Raw genomic sequence first — 22,236 nt, forward strand, 5'->3', positions numbered from 1 at the left:
AATTAGCCTGTGCCTGTAGTCCCAACTACTCGGGAGGCTGAGGCAGGAGAATCACTTGAACCCGGGAGGTGGAGGTTGCAGTGAGCTGAGATCACACCATTGCAGTCCAGCCTGGGTGACAGAGTGAGACTCCATCAGAGAGGAGATGAGGGGAAGGAAGGGGAGGGGAGGGAAAAAAAGGGGAAGAGAGGGGAGGGGAGGGGAGCCACACATAACTGATGTTTTCCAACTCACCTGCCTGTTGCTAGCCAGCCCTCTGCCTCAAAACCTCTGAATATCAGAGTGTGCCCCCTACACATGATTTATATTTTCCATCCTTGCCCAGCCTGACACATAGGCAGAGCAGTTCATTGCCTATTCCCTGTGATCTAAGTGAGAGTAGAAGTATTTTTCTACATGCTCACACACACACACATCCTCCGTACTACCTCATGGATGCCTCTGATTTCGCAGCAGAATGCCATGTCTCTAAATTTCAAACCTTGTTATTAAGGAAACTTCTCCCAAGAATCGTACCATGTTCTGTTGCAAGCACAGGCTAAAGGAATCAGAGACTATCTCCAAAGTAGATCTGGAAGTCTTAAGCCCTCCTAATTTGTTAGGGATGTGTAGATAACCTCCACTGACCTACAATTACTAATATTCTCATGGTAACTTTGATATAATTCCATTCTTTTCTACAAGTATTCTACAAAATGCACTGCTTTTGTATTTGGAACCTAATTAGGTTCCAAATTTCATTGAACAGATTTATATTTTGTTGTTTCAGTAATAATTCTTTCAGTTAGAAAAAACAAAAAACAAAAAACAGAAAATCTGCCTTCCAGGCTTATATAATCTTACCAGGATCTATCCTTTGGCTCTACTTTCTGTAGAAATGCTCCATCCTCAGACAGGCTCCCTTTTTGTCATGCGTGAAGTTCACAGGGCCACACCCTTTCAGTTTCATATCCAGTAGAGAAAAGCAAAAGTGTTTTCCCCAGAAGTCACAAAGATTCATTGCTTTGTATGTGTTCTGAATGGGCCATGTTCCCATCCCTGGACCAATCTTTGTGGCGAGGTGGATACAATGCACTAGTTAGCTGAGGCCTTAATCATCTCCCAAAGTGGTAAAAAAACACAAACAAACAAAAAAGGAATGGGCTTCAAAGGAAGCACAGGCCTAAGAATAGGGAAGGGAATAATTTCTGGAGAGAAATTAGGCTACCACAAGGAAGGTTATGATGTTGGCAGCAATAGCAACCTCTATTCTCTCTATACAGTCTGCTGCCTGGAGTTAGAATTTAGAGACAGCATCTAGTTAGAGAAAAAAAAGTGTTTCTTTATATACTACATGTTACACTTTGATCATATTCTCTCTGTCCCTTCTCTGAACTTTTTAAAAAACATATTCTAAAGTATTTTCCTATATGCTGCCTTGTGTTTTAGTTATTTATAAATATTTCTGTCCCCTAGATCTAGATCTAAATCATTAGCTATTTCAAGGCAAGTACTGGGGTTTATATGACCGTGCGTTCTGCATTGTGCATTACATGTAGTAGGCATCCCCGACTATTCAACAAATAATTATTCATTGACAAAATGAAAGGATTAAAAGTCCATAGGTCTTCAGGTGGTAGCTTGGGGACTGATTTTTTAAAAGTCACTGGGTCTTACTCATCTTACTCATAGTATTAGGTTGGTGCAAACATAATTGCAGTTTTTTTGTCATTGAAAGTAATGGCAAAACCACAATTACATTTGCACCAGCCCAATATTATCTCATCACAGTTCTGTAACTCCTGTGTGTGCATGGATGTTTGTATGTGAGGTACTAATAGACACACAGTAAGTCTAATAGACACACTAATAGACACACACAGTAAGACACAGCTACTGTGTGCCCATGGTAAGCAACAGGGATATGAGGATATAGTGATTACAAAACAAACATTTCCCCGGTCTTCAAAAGTTTATACTCTAGTGACAAAGACAGATGCTTATCAAATAGAGTATAATAAGTGCTCCAAAGAATAATTATAAGGTATTCAGGCAGAATGTATGTGAGTAATAGATCTTCAATTTTATTATTATTGTTCTAACTGATTCCAGATCAATTCCAAATTGGCTATGTCAGGGAATACCAGTTTTGCTAGAGGTCGATTAAAGGTGGAATTTCTTAGATGATTAACACTAGATTCCCAAGTAAAAGCTCAAGATCCAAGAAATTACATTTTATATTTGTGATAAGTAAAAACTAATTTAATTTTCTTTTCCTCTCTCCTTCCTCCTACCTCTCTCCCAGCCTGAAGTTCTGGATCAAATACAAAATTTAAGGGAGTTATGGATGGATAATAATGCATTACAAGTGTTACCTGGGGTATGTAAGTTTTTATTCTACCATGTTGTCTAATATTTATGTTATACATTTGTTGTATTTGATCATAATCTCAACTCTTAAATGTCAGTGTTTGTATTTCAAACTAAAATAACACTCATTAGGAGTGTTCAGTCACCAAGTGTTTTCACCATTTTTTTTTTTTTAGTATTTTGTGTATCTTTTTGAGTGTTATAGGTGTACAAAATATAAGAAAGATTTTTCTTATTCCCTTTGGAGTATATTTGTCATCTCTTCCCACATTTACTGTTCTTTAAAAGCCGAAATAATTTATAGTTATATTTTTAAAAAGCAAAATACTATATATAATACCAAGTTTTATTTTTACAAAATCAACCTTATTCTTACAGGTAACTAGACAATGGTTTTTATTCATTTTATTAGAGCTCTTTTACAAAACAAAAATCTCTCTCAGTTCAGGTGATTTTCAATAGAACCCATGTGAATTTTTGAAAATGGCAAGGATCATACAGTATTAAAAACAGAAAGTTAAACCAAAGACAAATTTTTCCTCGACTAAAGGCCAGCCCAGTAGTATCTCCTGAGTATAGGTTTACCAGTCAACTCGTTGAGTATGATTATTCCTGCTTTTTCCATCTAACAAAAGAATGTTCTCATAAAACACTGCCCCTTGCCACTTGCATACACACACACACTGAGAGAGAGAGAGAGAGAGAGAGAGAGAGAGAGAGAGAGAGAGAGAGAAAACACAAGTCTCCCTATTGTTTTGTACAACTCCAAACTCCTGGCATTGGTCTAAGTAGGCACAGCAGGTGAATATGTAATAAATCTTCAGCCAACACAGAGGTTTAGATGTGTATTCTCAAAACCAGTTTTATTTATTTTTTGAATTGACATTAAAAATTACTTAAAATGACAGCAAAACCAACAAGAACAAGACATTTATTCTGCCTTTGAACAAGCATAAGACCACATAAAGGAGAAAATCTGAAACAGAGATTATGGAAAAATAATTAATGCTCTTATCAAAAGATACATTTATACCATCACAGACACAAAACAGAAAAATATGCACATCTATTATTCACTGATTTATTTAAAAATCATGTACCAATAAAGCTCTATGAAACAGAAACTATGCTAATGTCAGGGTTACAAAGATAATATATTCAATGACCTTGAATATATTTGTTTGAGAAGCTCACGCATGGCAGGATAAACTGATCTGGATTTCACTACTCATAGCAGAGCCTGATTTGTGCTATAGTCAAGGTATGTACAAATCCTGAGGCAACACAGGTAAGACACTTACCAATCCCTGCTCAAAGATTGAAGAATCCGAATGTATGCCTAGCTGAAAGTTTATACCTCTTCTTCAATATATTTATTTGTTAAAAATTACATAGCATTTACCACGGGCTAAGCATTCTCTCTCTGTTTTACAAATATTGATTCACTGAATCCCTACAACAACCCTATGAAGTAAGTTCTACTACCATCCCCATTTTATAGATGAGGAAACTAAAACACAAAAAAAGTAACTGGCCCAAGATAACACAGCCAGTAAATGGTGGAGCTGTAATTCAAACCAGCGCCAGAGGCTGCTGTTGACTGTAAAGCTCCCAAAGGCTCTCTATTGGAACCAATGGAAGGTACAAATGAGAATTTTACTTTTCACAATGTTTACATTCCCAAAATCCACTGTGCAAATCAACTCACATGCCAAATTTCTCAATAAGTTTGTCATTTAAGTGGAAAGGCAGGGATGAAATCTTCCATAAAGTATATAATGCTGCCTAATTTGTCTGTCTCGAGAGTAGATTTTTCATATGTACTGCTAGCTTTATATAGATTCCCTACTTTATTTTGTGTACTTGCACTTGGTATTTTGTTATACGCTGTGTGGGAATACTCTACACCTCCCTGCCTGAAATAGCCATGGCTTTCTGGATGTTGGTGCTGGCAAAGAATTGCTTTTCAGTTACCCCAAAATACTTGACTTTGAACGGTTCATCTTGAGTGCGGTCTCCAGCCTATGTCAGTTTCACAGAATAATTAAAACATTTAATATCATTAGCCATGGGGAAAAGAAACACATTCACTTTTTTCTTAGTTCATGTATCATAATAAAGTTAATATACTTTGTGAATACTTTTGAATAGTCTGGGCTATTATTTTCCACTGTGTTTTTCACAAATCAGAGAAGCAAATAGATAATGATCAAATATTTAGTCTTTTACATAGTTCTATCTTGTGACCATCAATCTAAGGTTAATCAACCAAAATATGACTAAACCATGTATTGAATTCACATTTATTTTAAACAAACTCCAGTATCTTCTTTTACTTGTGGTTTCTACTCTTTTCATCTGCTGTCCACTGCTCACCTATAGACCCTTCTATGCCCAGAGGATTTGAGATCAACATTCAGTATCCTCAGGGACTGTAAGAATTTATGCCTTTACAGTCCTCAGGCTATGATTGCTTTGATACAGTGTTTTCAACATCCAAGTGTTATTCCAAAAAGAATGTTTAGGAACTGCACATCAAAATATTAAATTATGCTGAAGATAGCCATTAAGGAAGCTTCAAGGAGAAAATAAATTTTCTCATGATATCTCATGATCAAGGAACAAAAAAGAAACACACACACATCATTCTTTCATTGCTCAATGGGAAAGAAGAGTGAACTTAGGTAACATGATAGTTCCTTGGGATGGAAAGCTATGAGTAAAGTGACAGTATTTTTCCAAGTGACACATTTCCAAGCATGAGGAGAAACTCTGTCTCATCCAAAGTACTCTGATTCTAGCTAGCAAATACTCAGTCACTCCAAGCCTGTGCTCACACTCTGCACCCACATGGGAAGCTGAGGGAGCAGGGCTAGAGATTTGCATGGGGTTAATTAAGGATATGTGCCCTCCAAATGGGCTTTGTAGCCTGTAGTCTGATAAAATTGAGTTTGAAATCAGCTCCACCCCATATTAATGGGATAACTTTGGAGTGTTACTTGTAGTAGATGGTCTCATGCATCCTTCTTCAGGACTGAAGAATTTACTCTATTCCTTCAGCTTCTGGAAATGCTGCTTGCAGCTCTCCAGCCTTCTTCAGAAATTGCCTCACCTAAAGAGAACATCTTCACTCATGGTCATAACCCCATTCCCAGAGACCTCCATCCAATGATCAATCAATGCAGGTATATAAAGGCTCAGCCCTTCATCCTCTACTCAGAACAACTTCAGGGCAATCCCAAATTCAGTGATCTTGGAAGTGCCAGCCAAGGACTTTCTTAAGACTTCATCACAGCCCAACTTCGTCTACCCAATCTTGCTCCCTTTCTTTCCTGTCTCTTCCTTTCTACTGGCGTTGATCCTAAACACTCTCAAAAACTTCTCTCTTTGCCTCTGCTTCCCAAGCAATCCAACATGTGACATGACTTAATCGCCAATCGTTAATATGTGTTAAAATGCAGATTCTGATTCAGCAGGTCTGGGGTGAGTCTGACATTATACTTTTTTTTTTTTTTTTTTTTTTTTTTTGGCAGAGTCTCACTCTGTTGCCCAGGCTGGAGTTCAGTGGTGTGATCTCAGCTCACTGCAACCTCCGCCTCCTGGGTTCTATGGATTCTCTTGCCTCAGCCTCCTGAGTAGCTGGGATTACAGGCACCCGCCACCATAGTCAGCCAATTTTTGTATTTTTAGTAGAGACGGGGTTTCATCTTGTTGGTCAGGCTGGTCTCAAACTCCTGATCTCATGATCTGCCCACCTCGGCCTCCCAAAGTGCTGGGATTACAGGTGTGAGCCACCGTGCCTGGCAGAGATTATACATTTCTAGCAAGCCCCCAGATGGTGTCAATGTGCTGGTCTGCCGAACACATTTTGGGTAGCAAAAATATAAAATATTGAATCAAATAATATATATATAGCATAGTGCCAAGTGCAAGCTTGTGTGTATGTAATAAATGTATGTGCTTATTGTGTGTTTATTTATACTCTGTCAAGTAATTAGAGATGGTAAAGTATGCACAGGTAGACCAGATAAACAGAAGAACCATTCATTGAATAACTGAAATGTGTGGAACATTTATTTACAAAACATGCCCTAAAGGAAAAGGAAAATGAAGACCTTTGCCCTGCCCTAACTCCTCTAGTCCGTGTCCCACCCACATGTTCACTCCTTGCCCAAGATATGGGTTTCTCCTCAGAAATCAGTTACTAATCCAGTCGTTCCACCTCTAACTTACTCTGGAGTCCATCCCTCTTCATCCTCACTTCTGCTGCCTTAACAGCTAAAATACTTCTATATCCTTCTAACAGATCTCCTTGACTCCAGCTTTTGAAAGTTCCCTGAAGTTATTTCTTCTAAGCATAAGTCTGTTCATGTTATTCCCCATTGTACAATCCTTTTGCTTTCCTTGCCTATAAAATAGAGTTCGCATTTCTTCACATGACATAGAAACCCTTTCAGCAGCTGGCTTCTCCCTGTAATCTCAGCTTCATCACTATACTCAGCCACTTTGAATTTCCCAGTCTTCCTCAAACATAGCATGCTTTGTCACACTTTATAAATGTACATGCTGTTCTCCCTTCCAGGTACAGGTTCTCTTCTTTTGACAAGCAGCATCTTCCAGGCCATTTGCAGTCCTTCCCTGTTCTATGGCATTCACTACATGCTTTTTTATTGCACTTGTCACAGGGTATTATAATTGTTTCTTACTTGAAAGTTTCCTTCATTACTCAGAACCCCTTATTGATAAAAAACTTTGTCTTCATCATGGCAAGTCTGTCCCCATACTTAACTGTCTTACTCTTGATTGTTCTTCAATACATAACACAGATACTGGTACATAGTAGATCCTTCAAAAAGGGCCATTGAATGAGCAAAACATTGACCCTGATTAATAGGGTCATCTCCAAAATTATAATTTAAAACCTTTCTTATGCATTTGAAGTTTTAAGGATCAACATGCCAATGTCATTGTTTCAATGGCAGCTTATTTAGTTGGGAGTTGTTTATTTTATTCAGTGCCAACTTCAAGGTTATTGTGTGTTTTCTAACTGCTGCACTGAGATATAATTCACATACCATATGCAGTTCCTTGGTTTTTGGAGTACTCACATAGTTGTACAACCATCACCACAATCTAATTTTAGAACATTTTCATGACCCCTAAAAGAAACCCTGGACCTATTAGCCGTAACTCCCATACTCCCCATCCACCCAGCTCCCAGCAACCCTACTCAACTGTCTATCTCTATGGATTGGCATATTCTGCACATATCATATAAATGGAATCATACAATATGTGGTCTTTTGTGACTGGCATCTGTTACTTTGCATGCATTTTCAAGGTTCATACATTGTGTAACATGTATCCATACTTTATTCCTTTTTATTGCCAAGTAATGCTTCATTATATGTATATGCCACATTTGATTTATGTGTTCATCAACTGATGGACATTTGGGTTGTCACCAATTTTTGGCATTGTGAATAATGCATCTGTGACCCATTTGTGTAAGTTTTTTTATGTATATATGTTTTTATTATCAGTGGTGTGTACTTATACTGGTATAAGCCTATTTATTGTTGAGTCATTTTGAGAAACTGCCAAACAGTTTTGCAAAGTGGCTATACCATTTTACATTCCTACTAGCAATGTTTGAAGTTTACAATTCCTCCATTCTTGCCAACACTTGTTATTTTTGTGGTTGCTTTTAAAATAAACTTTACGGTGTAGTGGTTCTTACAACTTTAAAATGTCTTGTGAAAGTTTCTCAACTAACCCTGAGTTTATGCAATGTCATCAAGTCTATAGGGAAGTTAAAGATGTTGGTATACCTGGATATGTCAAAAAACAGAATAGAAACAGTTGACATGGACATTTCGGGATGTGAAGCCCTTGAGGACCTCTTATTGTCATCCAATATGTTGCAACAATTGCCTGACTCTATAGGTGAGGATACAATATTTTGTCACAAATATTTATGTCAAATATACCATTTTCTTTTTTGGAAGTATAGTTTGTCTATAGATATAGGTAATATACTGTTAGCCTGATGTTAATACATTTTAAAATATGCTATGGAAATCACAAAATAGTATCTAACAAATATCTTAAGTGAAATATTAACTCTAGTGTCCAAATTCAAGAAGGCTCTCCTGTTAAAATGATCCTACCAAATTGATATTGTTTAAAAATTGTTATATCTCCTAAGTTGCAAAATGTTATTATAAGGAATATGTGTGTTTTCTTTAGAGTAATTTAATAATCATGTATGTATCCTTATATTATGATAGAATTACAATAGCTTCCATCCAAAAGATGTTGCTATATTCTATTTGTAATATTGTTGTAACATTGGTATAATATGAGTAACATATAAAAAGTATAAACATAAAATGTCTTCTTAGTTCTATTATTTTCAAAAAGTCACATCTCCTTAACATGTTAAGATTCATTAGATCAGATAATTTGCCTGTTAGTATATAAAAAGCACTCATACATTTTCGTTTAAGAATGTTTATATGGCCTGGGCACGGTGGCTCACGCCTGTCATCCCAGCACTATGCGAGGCCGAGGCTGGTGGGTCACAAGGTCAGGAGTTTCAGACCAGCCTGGCCAATATGGTGAAACCCTGTCTCCACTAAAAATACAAAAAGTAGCCTAGCATGGTGGTGCATGCCTGTAGTCCCAGCTACTTAGGAGGGAGGCTGAGGCAGGAGAATCACTTTAACCCAGGAGGTGGTGGTTGCAGCGAGCCAAGATTACGCCACTGCACTCCAGCCTGGGCAATAGAGGGAGACTCCGTCTCGAAAACAAACAAACAAGCAAAAAAATTTATATGAGTAAAATAGTGAAAGATTAATTTAAATAAGGAGTAAGCTTTTTTTATAGGTATCTTGCTGTTAGTATTTATATGAGAACTCTACGAAAAGGGTAATCATTAAATCACTTAACTTTGTAACATAGATTTTAGCCTCTTTGAAACAGATGTGTTATATGTTCTGGAACTTAATCATTATTAAGACTGACTGAAGTTCAGAATCAGTCTTATATTAGCAATGTGGTGCTCTTATCCTTTGTGGATGCTGCAGATCCAGTCCAAGCCAGCTTGTGACTTGCCATAGTTTTCCACAGTGAATTTTCTGTTCCCCTTTTCCCTAGCTCCACATACTAGTTGTAAATTTTTAATCATTATTAAGTTCCAGAACGTGTAACTTTTTAAAAATTAAGCCATATCCTAGATAATCCAGTTGAAGATGAGGCAATTTCCCAAATTTTTCTTCAATGCATTATTACTTCTATTTAGCCATTCTTTGAGGCTGATAAAGAACATTAGTTTTAGCAAAATTGTGGTCTATCTTTTCTTTCTTTCTAGAATTGTTGACTTTTTATTTACAAAATCACGTATTTTATAATGGTATTTCTCTAACTTGCTCAATCATGGGTCTTAACTGAGAGTTTTATTAAACACTTCCACATTTCTAGGCTTTGTCTCTTAAGATTCTGATTCAGTAAATGAGACAAGCCCCCTGATCTGTATTTTTATTAAACATCATAGATGAGACTTGTGATCAGACAAATTAAGGAAATACTGGTTTATGTTGTAACAGGTAAAGAAGTATGATTATAGAGAATATCCACTGGTCAAGATGACAGAGCAACTTAATACATAACCTTACACCCCTACTCAACCACCATCCCATACCATTTTAAATATATCATGAAAATATAAAAACTATATATATTCAAAGAACGTATTTTTCTTCATTACTGACTCCTCAGTGCCAAGAACTGTGCCTGGCATATTCTATGTGCTGTTTGAACACTTAGTAAATAAAATAGTTTAGCCACACTCACCCAGGCATGGTGGCGTGTGCCAACAGTCCCAGTTACTCAAAAGGTTGAGACAAGAGGATTGCTTGAGCCCAGGAGTTCAAGTCCACCCTAGGCAACATAGCAAGACTCCATCTCCGGAAAAAAAAAATCTGATTTTTAAAAAAGAAAAATTATCTTTGCTTAAGAAGAATGAACATCAACCTGAACCTGTGATAGAATGGAAAGCCAGCAATATCCCCAGGCCTGATGGGCTACAAACCACAAACAGCAGCTGTGAGTTTGGTTCTTACAGTGAAATAAGAAATAGAAGGACCTTAAACACAACAGAGGAATCAGAACTTACAGAAGATTAAGGTGGGACCTCTTTTCTGTGAAAAGGGACTGAAAAAATTTACAGCTAGTATGTGGAGCTAGAGAAAAGGGAAACAACAGAAAATTCACTGCGGAAAACTATGGCAAGTCACAAACTGGCTTGGACTGAATCTGCAGCATCCACAAAGGATAAGACCACCAACATTGCTAATATAAGACTGGTTCTGAACTCCAGAAACCTGGGGGTCAGGTGGAGGTAACCAGAAAACTGCCAAACAGGGAGAGGTGAGCATAGTGAAGGGGGAAACGTTCACCCTCACAGATGAGCTTGCAAACAAAAATGTTGAAGGAAACTAATGTTGCTTTGACAACCAAAAATTCAACCAAATAGCAGAATTTACCCTAAGGGAAATAAAAGTTATCAACCAATATAAAAATTATTTTAAGTATGTATAGAACCTCAAATAGATAAAAGAATAACAATTAGTTGTTATATCCAAATAATTAGTGCCAGTAAAAGAGGATTCTTTTATATTTAAAATGCTGAAATACAATAATATGACTTATCAAACAAAAATATGAGCTATGACTAAAAATAGATGGTTAAGAAAAAGAATCAATTAAAAATCCTGAAAATGAAAAGGAAGATATTGGTCAAAGGGTACCAAGTTGCAGTTAGACAGGAGGAATAAATGATTAAATGTACAGATATGTTAATAAGCTTGATTCAATCATTCTAAAGTGATACCACTGCATCACTATGTACCTGATAATTATTTACAATTTTAATTTGCCATAAAGTTTTCAAAAATAAATTTTGAAAAATAAATCTTGGAAATTAAAATACCACCTTAGGTATGAAATACCACGTAGGGAAATTTTAAAATACAATTCAGCTATAATGAAGAAAGTATGTATAGTCAGGTAAAAAATTTGTAAGTTGGAAGACAGTGCTGAGGAACAGAACAGGCACATAGAAATTTGTTAATAAGAAATATTAAAGATGACTTAAGAGACACAGGGAATAGAATAGAAATTGCATTCTAAAAATGAAGAAAAGCAAAAAAAAAATTACATTCTCCGGGAATAAATACAGAATTCTAGAATACACAACAGAATAAATGGAAAAGAGGAGCTATTCAAAGAGAAAACAGTTGATACTATTTTTCAGCATTAAATACACAACTAATATATCATACTAAATGCATAGTGCTAAAAGAGATAAATATAATAAATTTGCACTGGCTCATTGTTCTGAAACTGCAAGGACAAAGAAAAATATTGTTTAAAGCTGCCATAGAACAAAAAGAGCTTATCTACAAAATAATAATTAGAGAAGTCATAATTGTCATCAGTGACAATATCTTCTGGACAGCGGTGTAATATCTCCAGAATACTGAAGGTTAATCACAGGCAGACTGGATTTCTATACCCAACTAAACATTCATTCAAGAGTGAGTGCGCAACAGATATATTTGAACATATACCAAGAATAAGAGAATCTGCTCTTAAAAGATGTACTTCACTCAGAAAACAAAAAAACTCAGAAGGAAGGAAGTGAATACATAAAGCAATGGCAAGCTTTACCAAATTTACCAACTTAATTTGGTGAATTGAGTAACTAAATTTACCAACTTAAGTTGGTAAATTAAATTAATTAAATTACTCAATTTGGTAAATGATGTTGTTATATCTAAATAATTAGTGCCTGTAAAAGATGAATCTTTTATATTTAAAATGTTGAAATAAAGAACAGGGTAGAGCAATGTTAGACAGGATTAAGGAATGTGAAGGACCTTATCTTATTCAAGCAGAGGCTAGAAATACTGCATAACTTTGCATGAAATATTCAGTTAAATAGATATGTTAAAAATGTAAATGTATCTACTTAATAGAAATGAAACTGATACTTCCAAACCAGGAGAGGAGAGGAAAAGTTCTGAAAGAAAATATTCATATGGTGGAAGAAAGAAAAATAAAATGTAAAAAAATGATAAAATAGAAGTTATAAAATAAGATGGTAAAAATAAATTCAAATTGTCATAAATCACAACAAATGTAATAGATTTAATGGATTAAACTTATTCTGTTAAAAGATCCAGAATTTCAAGTTCAGCTATATTGTGGTTATGAGACATATCTAAAACAAAACACAGAAAGTTTGATTTTACAAAGGCAATAGAGTTCGTTACCAGACTGGGCAACATAGCAAGTCCCCAATTCTACAAAAAAATTTAAAAATTAACCAGGCACAGTGGCACACACTTGCAGTCCTAACTACTAGGGAAGCTGACACAGTAGGATTGCTTGAGCCCAGGAGTTCAGAGGTTGCAGAGAGCTATAATAGCACCATGGCACTCCAACCTGGGTGACAGAATGGGACCTTGTCTCAAAAAAAAAAAAAAAAAAACTGGTAGAAAATGAAGCATTATTATTAACATGATATAATTGTTTGTATAAAATAGTTTCCTTTAAGAAAGCAAACTAGGAAATTAGCCTTCTGGTCTGAAGAAGTCAGCATGTAATGGGTAACAGAGAATATCAAGCTAGACACTGGATTGGCATATGACACACTAGGATAGGTAGGTGGTATTATATATTTTACACATTCATTTATGACCTGAATGCTTCTCAAAGTAACTGTTGTAGTAGCTTACTCCTTGAACTATCTTTGGACCTTATTGACCTGTCAGGGAAATTTGTGTTTTTACATCTGCAGAGTTGCCACAGTCCCTGATTATAGATGTAGAGTAACTGACTCTCCTCAGAGAATTCCCTTTCTTGATCAAAATAAATATCTGGAATAGAAAACTGAGAGCTCTGTTCTGAGGCCCTAGAATGGTTCACTGGTGATAATTGCATGGCGAATTGCATTGTGTCCTCCTTATTTGGAGCATGGATTATCTATTGGACTACCAACATTTAAAAGAATAAAAGATAAGAGTCTTCACAGTATTAACAGAGGGATATGGCAACTAAAATAAAATCTTTACTTTCTTCATGCCTTTTTTAGTTCCTCTGCAGTGATAGGGTATTTGAATGGAGTGATATACTCAACAACAAGCCCTGTATACTGAGTCACTTTTCCTGTGCTGGTTCCAGGGCAAATGAAAGGGACTCTTTTCCTCTTCTAGATGGAGAGTTTTAATAATCTTTGGATAGCAGAGAAACTCAATAAAGAAAAATAAAAATAAAGAAAAAAATTTTGCTTAATAATTTATCTTACTCCCTTACAGGTTAAGGGCACGGGCTTTATAGTTAGGTTACTTAGAGATCTGATTCTGGCTTTTCTACCTTACTTGCTGTGTGACCTTAGACAAGTAATCGTGCCTCAGTTTCATCATCTATTAAGTGATAGTAGTAACAGTACCTGACATATAGTAAACAACTATTGTAATAATATAATATTTATTATAATCTTAGATTTGATGAGTGCACAACTATTTGCTTTCAAAGTTCTATTGTATATTTGTAAATGTAAATATTAGTAAATTAATGTTTAATATATTGATGCTGATCATATATATGTGTATATAGTTAAAATTATAGGAAAAGGCCTTCTTTTTCTATCTCTTCAGTATTTCTTAGTTGAGAGTATAGGATGAAGAGATGGAGACTTGGAGAAGTGCACAAGTAGAGAGAAGGAATAGGATAAAATACCTTTGATTACTCTAGAGAAAAGAGTCCAAGTGCATATGATATAGAAATGCAATAAATATATTATCTACCAGAGGAAGACATGAGCAACAAGGGTGAGGCTTGCAGCCTAATTTCATCTCAGGAGCAGTCATGATTCTACAGAAGCTCCATACTGTCCAAAGAGTATCTCTTGGATGGAATATGAGTGTTGGCAAAATAGCCACATCACAGATGAGTGAAATTCCTTTAAACCCACAGACTTGGAGCTGAGCGGGAACTAAATTGCTTCAACCTTTAAAAATATTGAAAAAGATGCACTTAACAGAAGCTTCTTGTGAGAGCCACTACTCTAATCTTCAGGAAAATCTGTCACATCAGCATTTAGCCTTAGGCCCTAACCTGCCTCAGGGTTTTCTCTGCATTACTTCAGACCTGGAGACCATGATCCTCTGAAAGTACTTTGCACCCTGACTTTGTGATGCTTGCTCAGCCATCTGTCACCCACTCCCAAGCTTCTTGTGACCCAGTTGAGTGATGTTGAGACCATCAACCCACCTCCAGCTCCACTGGCAGGCAGGGCGCTCGTCTGATCCAAGCTACCAAATCACAAAAAACTTAACTATAATTCATACTTCCCTGTTTTCTTTCCATAACTGAAAAACAAGCTCAGGTGTTCTTTTATACTTCCAAGGCTGATATTTTAATATACGCTCTAGAGAAGCTAAAATGATTCAATCACCTTTTGAACATAGATGGATATGGCAGTGGATGTTCAGACTTCAGTGATAAATTGCCACAGTGTGAATTGTCCCTTTCCCAGGTGATGCTGTTTTCAAGCTGATGTATTCAGCTCCCAGGTATTTACTTATAACAGTCTGATAGTGATAACATTTCTCTCTACTGCAGTAGAGATTCTGAGTGCTTCTGAAGAATACGTAATAGAACATACTGAAATGTGAAGTGCAGCCACAGCTTTATTTCAGACTTTTTGTGATTTACTCTATGCCTTTGAGGAACCCTCAAAACTCTTGAGAAATATGAGCATGATTTATAGCCAGTTTCTCAAAACATGTGCCCAAAAACTAGCTCGACAACATGTTGTGCACCACCCCCCTACACACACACACACACGAATTCCATAACAACTCTGGAGAGTCACATTAGTATATTAAAAGCTCCTAGAAAAACTAGGATTAAATTAAACAAAATTAAATTTTGTGGGTTTTTTTGTTTATTTTGTTTAATTTGGTGTCTCTCAAAACATATTTGACCATGAAACTTACTATGTCAATTAGAACAATTTTTTTTTTTTTTGCAGAATGGAGCATTCTATAGTGTATGTATGTAGTTCCAATGTAAAACGAAATTTAAGTGTTAATCCTTTGCCCTTGGATTTGGACTATTTAAGCCATATCAATATTGTAGGTTATTTTATGGTTGGGTAAGGAAGTTGATTATGCCAAATGCAACTGTTCTTCAATTACTGTGTGGCTATTGCTCATTAAAGCCCTGGGAAGAGAGCAAGCCGTTAAGGGTATGGAGGCCGTAAATCAGATAGTGAAAGATAAATAGTTGTAACTTAAATTCCTGGCCAGTTCTAAGTTTTTGTGCTTATTGCTGATCCAAGGCAGGCTTTATGGTGCCAAAAAGAATATGAGGTCATATATTGTAAATTTCCAAGAACATAATTATAACCACTGCATTGCAATACTTCAGTATTCACTTTTGTTGATCACTGGGCTCAATTCAGATTTGTTTCCAATTTGTATCACAACAGGGATGTTAGTTATTACTGCTTAGGAGTTAATTAAATATTAAATCACAGCTGGCTTGAAAAATTTCAACTGGTCCATTTGCTGTAGAATACAAAAGGGAAATGTAGTAGTATTAGTGTCAACTGGGGTGTATGTGGAGCTGTATGTTTTGTTTATTTCTGTGCATTTTTATTCTTGAACCGTCATTGATGTACGCATTTTTTTGCAACTAGAAGGTCAAAATTATACTACACACAAATGTCAGTTTTATGAGTGTGTATTAGCAGAGTGTGGCCAATTAGCATGCCAAGCATTCAACACAAGTGATTCATTTGATTTCTTTTATATAACATTTTCTGTCATAAATCTGCTTTTATGTATTAATCAACCTTCTTCTCTGTTTTAGGACTTTTGAAAAAACTAACTACTCTAAAAGTAGATGACAATCAACTTACAATGCTACCCAATACAATCGGAAAGTAAGTGCCAACTTTTCATACCAGTCAGCCTCTCTAAAGCCAGAAACTAAAGGATATATTGAGTTTTCTACTTCAAAACGTTTTCTACTAAAGATACCAATAATCCTGTTCATCTGTCAGCTTATTTTAAACTATATTTTATTTATATATATTTGTATGTATCTTAATTTAATTTTATATCTAAACATTGCATTTGCCATCCAACTTTATAATATCATGAGAAATGTTTACCCATGAAACTTTCACAAGCAAAATGATTACCCAGACCTTCAATTATACTCTTGCTGGTATTTTTCAGATATTATTAGTTTGATGTTTTTGACTGTGTAGCAGCTCTGAATTCACTTGACTATTTCTTGCAAAATTAAACCAATTTTTATAAGGCTCTGCAATATGTATATGTTACCATTACACTATTAGTAACATTTGATATTCATAGAATCTTAATGTATTTTTAGAAGCTAAAGAGAAAAGCATCTGCTTAACTAGCATTTTTTAAAACTTCAAGATGAAAGTCTAATATTGCCTTTTAAAGATAAAATATACTCCATTTATTTGATAATAATTTCTTTCTAATTTTACATTGTCATTAACATTTCGTTTACAATTCTTTAAGAACTATATATATTATCAGTGTTCCACTGAACTACTATTGTTTACAATCTGTGTAAAATGAGAAATCAATAGAGGCTGTCTTCATTCTGAAATTATGTAAGGGCATTTTATTGAGATCTTGCCCTACATCTTAATGTGAAGAATCATATAAATTCTTAATTTAACAAATTTGGTATTCTCAAGAAGGGAAAGCCTTATTTTTTAAATAGCTTTTTATTAAGCATAATTGACATACAAAAAACTGCACATTTAAAGTCTACAATTTGATAAACTTTGACATTGCTAAGAAGCCTTGAAACTATCACCACTGCAATGAAGACAGCGAAAATGTCTGTCACCTCTCCCCCAATCCTCCTCCCCATCACTCCCTCATCACCTGCCAAGTCAGCATATAGCCCCTGATCTAGAAAGTTTAACTTTTATAGAGTGGAGCAACTTGCTAAAATTCAAACTCAGATGTTCAGACTTTGAAGAGTAGTAAAATTCTCAACCATTTTTTTTTTATTTTAATGCCCTCACTCTACAGTGTGTTTCTCTCTACAGTTACTTGCATTTTCTCCAGTATAGAGCAGAGAGAACTTAACTTTAAGGGTACACAAAACTAATTATCTTTATCAGCCCGGTGTTTTTTAAAAGCAGGCACTAAGATAGGCACTAATCTTTCTTCTTTGGGTCAATACTCAGGGGAAACTGAATTCAACTTCTTTTATCCCTGCTTACATCATGATTGGTATTTGCCACTTATGTTCATATTTCTTATGAAAGTACCCTGGCTCTTTGAAGACAAATTAAAAAGTGTCAATAGCCTAAAAATAGACAAAGAAAGGTAGCTTTTTCAGTAGGAAGTATAACCCTGATTTTGGTCATCTTGAGAACTAGATTTGTTGGTAATTTTTAGCCAGAATTTTGGCCTCTTGACCTCCCAGGTGAGGACCTCCCAGCTTTTTCTGGAGTCTGGTTTCAGCCCATGACCAACACTGGATACATGTGTGCCTTGAGCTCCCATCATACCCCAAAGCAAGTTCCTGCCTCTGACCTTCACCAACAGAACCTCATGCCAGACTTTGCCTCAGGAACAGGCAACCTGAAGCTCTAACTCTGTCTCCTCCCCAGCAGCCAAGCGGGGCTTGCAGCCTGGCTCTGTACACACAGCCTAAACTACAGTCAGTCTTAGTTTTTATGCTACCACCAGAATTTAGTCATGTCCTTTGAAATCTTCCTGGTAGTTGAATTATAAATGTGGAGAAAACTGAACTGTTTAAATAGTAACTTGGTATAAGCTTTTATACTACTATATTCAAAAGGAACAGATATGGAAACATCAGTTGGCTGTCAGCAGCTTTCACTTGCTTGGACAAAAAGCTTATTCCAGAAAAGCAGGGTGAGTGACTGAGAATTAGAGCATCTATGAACACTGAGAAGGCAGAATAGTGAAGCTTCTTATTGAAAGCTTCTCATTCTTATTAAATTTTCAGATACCACAAAGCCAGAAAAAATACTTACGTTCGATGACAGAAGCAATATTTCAAAAGCTGAAAAGAGTGGGTGCTTTGTTGAAAGACCCAATAGAACTTAATAGAGATTCTTGGAGAAGTAGGGAGAAATCAGTGCTTTGATTGGCCATAATCAGTATAGCCAATATAATAATGGAACTGTCCAGAAAACCACTGAAGCATTAGCTGGGTAGACGGAAGTATCCACTCAAAAATAATAGGTACTAATAGTTCAAGTGTTCTCTGACACTTCTGATTCTGTCAGTTCTGGACTTCATCTATATCAATTGACAAGAGGGCAACCAGCATGAGAGATGTGGAACTGTGATTTATAAGAAAAAAGCAGGAGAAATTTGTGATGTACATCTTCCAGAAATTTTTTTTTCAAATCATCTGAAGTAAGGATGTAACTACTTGAGAAATAGAGTATCCAAAAGTGTGGGACCATAGGCCCAGCTCTTCTTCTGTACAGCTCCCATTCCACTTCCAGACTTATTGGCACACTGTGCTCTTCCTCACTGAAGCACCAGGAGCCCAGAAAGCTGCTGCTGCCACCCGCTCTAGTTCTGGACTCTTTCCTCAATGATGGCTTCAGAGTAGAGGAGTACTTTCAATTCCCACCCTACTTGCCTTCGAGGACACAAATGTCTAGGGGTCTCTGCTATAGGGCTTTCCTACTAATTACTGGGGAAACATTGCCAGAATATAACAAAAAATTCATGCTACAAAGTTAAGAAATTTTATTATAAAATGTATAAACAGCCTATACAGACGGGCCTGATGATAGTGATAGTACGGTCATGCCAGTAGTGGACTACATATACGACTGTGCTCCCATAAGATTATAATACTGTATTTTTACTGTACCTTTTATATGTTTAGATACACAAATAGATACCATTGTGTTACAATTGCTTACTGTATTCAGTACAATCACATGTTGTATAGTTTTGTAGACTAGAAACAATAGGTTATATCATATAATGTAGGTGTGTAATAGATTACACCATCTGGGTTTGTGTACCTACATCTGTAACAGTCACATAGTGATGAAATCACCTAATGATATATTTATCAGAATTCATCCCAGTCATTAAGTGACACATGACTGTAGTCACATCTACCATTCAATAATCGTACCACTCTTCTTGTTCACTAGGCTTCAGTCATACTGGCCCTTCTCCTGTGCCTTCAGTAAGCCGGGCTTTTCCCCGTCTCAGGGCTTTCTGATTTGTTGTTACCTCTACCTGAAATATTCTTTCCGCACTCTTCATGAGGCTAACTACTTCACATCTTCTAGATCCGTACTCTTAAACTTCAGTGAGCATTCAAATTATGTGGGAATTTTGTTTAAAAGGCAGGTCCTGATCCAGTAGGTCTGGGACCTGAAGGGCCTGGGTTCTGCCCTTGTCACAAGCTCCCAGGTGATGTAAAAAAATGCTGCAGATTCATGGGAAACATTGTGAATAACAAGACTATAGATCTAGATTTAAATATCTCTTCCACAGTGAGGCCGTCCCTAAATGACCTTCCACCAATATAATCACCAGCAAATTTCCTGTCCCTGTTCCTGCTGTTTCTTTCATGCTACTTTTCACAACTTATAATTTTATGTCATCTCATTATTTTATTCTGTCTCATAATGTATATACCTCACCTCAATGAAGATCGTTTTTGTTTCCCAGCTCCAGAATTCTATAGTTTCTGAAAATTATTAACACTAGATCCTAACCTACTTTTGTTTTTGATTCCATTATAGTTGTTGTATAGTTATCAGAACAGCTATATAGAAATCGAAATCAGTGTTCTTTAGTAAGAGGATGAAAATATCAAACATTAATGATGTTTGTAATGAGTATGGCTTCATATTTAGAACTGCCATGCACCTACTTTCCTACTGAATGCCTTGATTCAGAGTTAAAATGCAAAATAAGAAGTAGAGAAATTATGTAAGTGAATATGGATGCTAGGTTATTCACATACTTCATTTTATTTTCATTTTAGTTTTTACTGGATAATTATCTTAAAAGTATTAAAAAGTTTTATCAAAAATAAAAGTTTCATAAATTGCCAAATGATTTATGTTTTTAATGCAACATTCTACCTGTAACTTGGGGCAATGAAAGCCTAGAAATGTGAGGACCAGATACAGTGACCAAAAATATTCTTATTCTGCACACAGAATATTTCAGTATTTCAGACTTATCTTAAAAACTCCTGGAAGAATTCATTTTTCACAGTTAAAATGGATTCCATGACTTTTGTGCCAAATGGCTTGTAAAATTAGTTATTTTGTTGTTGCTGAACTTTACTATATGCCTAGGAGTTTCAGCAGCTCTAAGAGTTTAATATCAAATAAAAATGATAATGTATGCCTTTTTTTGTACTCACGGTGTTCCAGACCTCATGTTTGGTGTTTTCTTTACAGGTACTATCTTATTTACTTAAAGGCCTCGTTAGCACTATATGATATGTATTATGTCACTATCAACAGATACAGAAACAAAGGCAGAGAGAAGTCACCAGACTTCAATGCCAAGCTGTTAACTGAACTATATGTGATGCCTCTTTATATATATGGTCGTTGAGTCACCTATTTTGTAAATAACTTCATATTTGGTCATTCAATGGGTACCATAAGTCTACCTGCAAAGGAGGTACACTGCAAAGGAGGTACTACCGCACTCTGAGCCTTATCTTCTTAGCTTTGTGTCTTGGATAAAAGCAATGAAAACTTAGAAATCTGAATGGGTATTTTTAAAAGCTGTTCCTTCGTAGAGTATGGTCAAACAGAAAGATTGCTGGACTAGGAATCAAGAAATCTAAGTGTCTATGCAAAGCTAAATAAATCCCTTCTTCTCTATGGGCTTCAGAGGCCTGAAGGGTAACATGTGGCTTTGAGATGTGAGGTGACTTGCCAAGGGTCATTAATAGCTATGACATAAAAGCAAGCTTCATGGACAAATAATTTTGGAGGACTCTGTATACAAGTTAAAGAAACACTACTAACTTATCATTTCTTTTTCCAGATATAATATCAGTCTCGTGTTTATCTTTTGTATCATCATTTAACTTTTTGCTTATTTTTCCAAGTTTTCTCAACTAGAATATAGGCTCCTTGAGGGCTGGACCATGTCTTGAATGTTGCTCATCTCTTTCATTGTGCCAAGACAGTATGGCACAGAGGATTGTTTGCAAGCCTTGGAACTAGACTTCAGTTTTGATCCTGGCTCCTCCACCCATTCACTAACTGACCATGAGCAAGTCATTTCATGTCTCTGAGCCACATTTTTCCCATCTATAAAATGGAAATAATAATTGTCAGAAATTGTTGTGGCACTTAGAACTAGATAGCCTTCAATAAATTATTACAGTCATTATTTTATTAATAGTAAAATCCAAAAAGATATTTATTTATTGATCATTGCTTATGTTCATCTATATGAGGTTTAGTTATATTACATGAATGAAATATCTGGGTCTAAAAAAGAAAAATATTTTGTAAGTATTTGCAAATGTAGTAATAGTACAATGTCTTAGTCTGCTCGGGCTAACATAACAAAATATCATGGATGGGGTGGCTTAAACAATAGATGTTTACTTCTCACAGTTGTGGAAGCTGGGGAGTCCAAGTCCAAGGCACCAGCAAGGTAGGTTCTATTCTGAGCCCTCTTCTCTTGGCTTGTAGGTGGCCACCATGTTGCTGTGAGTTTACGTGACCTCCTCTTTGCATGGGTTGGTTGTCGGAGGGAAGAACAGGCC

The 22,236-nt window shown here is 36.0% G+C and overlaps 1 protein-coding gene across 9 annotated transcripts in view; it reads left to right on the forward strand.

The window, feature by feature from the left end:
- Positions 1–22,236, forward strand: part of LRRC7 (leucine rich repeat containing 7) — a 553,086-nt gene that overhangs the window by 407,003 nt on the left and 123,847 nt on the right. For all 9 annotated transcript variants that reach the window (XM_017962453.3, XM_017962449.2, XM_021942826.2 and 6 more), the window contains 3 exons: positions 2,285–2,359; positions 8,151–8,295; positions 16,294–16,366. In XM_017962453.3, the coding sequence (XP_017817942.1) occupies positions 2,285–2,359; positions 8,151–8,295; positions 16,294–16,366 (293 nt within the window). The remainder of the gene's footprint in view (positions 1–2,284; positions 2,360–8,150; positions 8,296–16,293; positions 16,367–22,236) is intronic.

This window comes from Papio anubis, chromosome 1, assembly GCF_008728515.1.
Source record: "Papio anubis isolate 15944 chromosome 1, Panubis1.0, whole genome shotgun sequence".
In the NCBI taxonomy this organism is placed as follows: domain Eukaryota; kingdom Metazoa; phylum Chordata; class Mammalia; order Primates; family Cercopithecidae; genus Papio; species Papio anubis.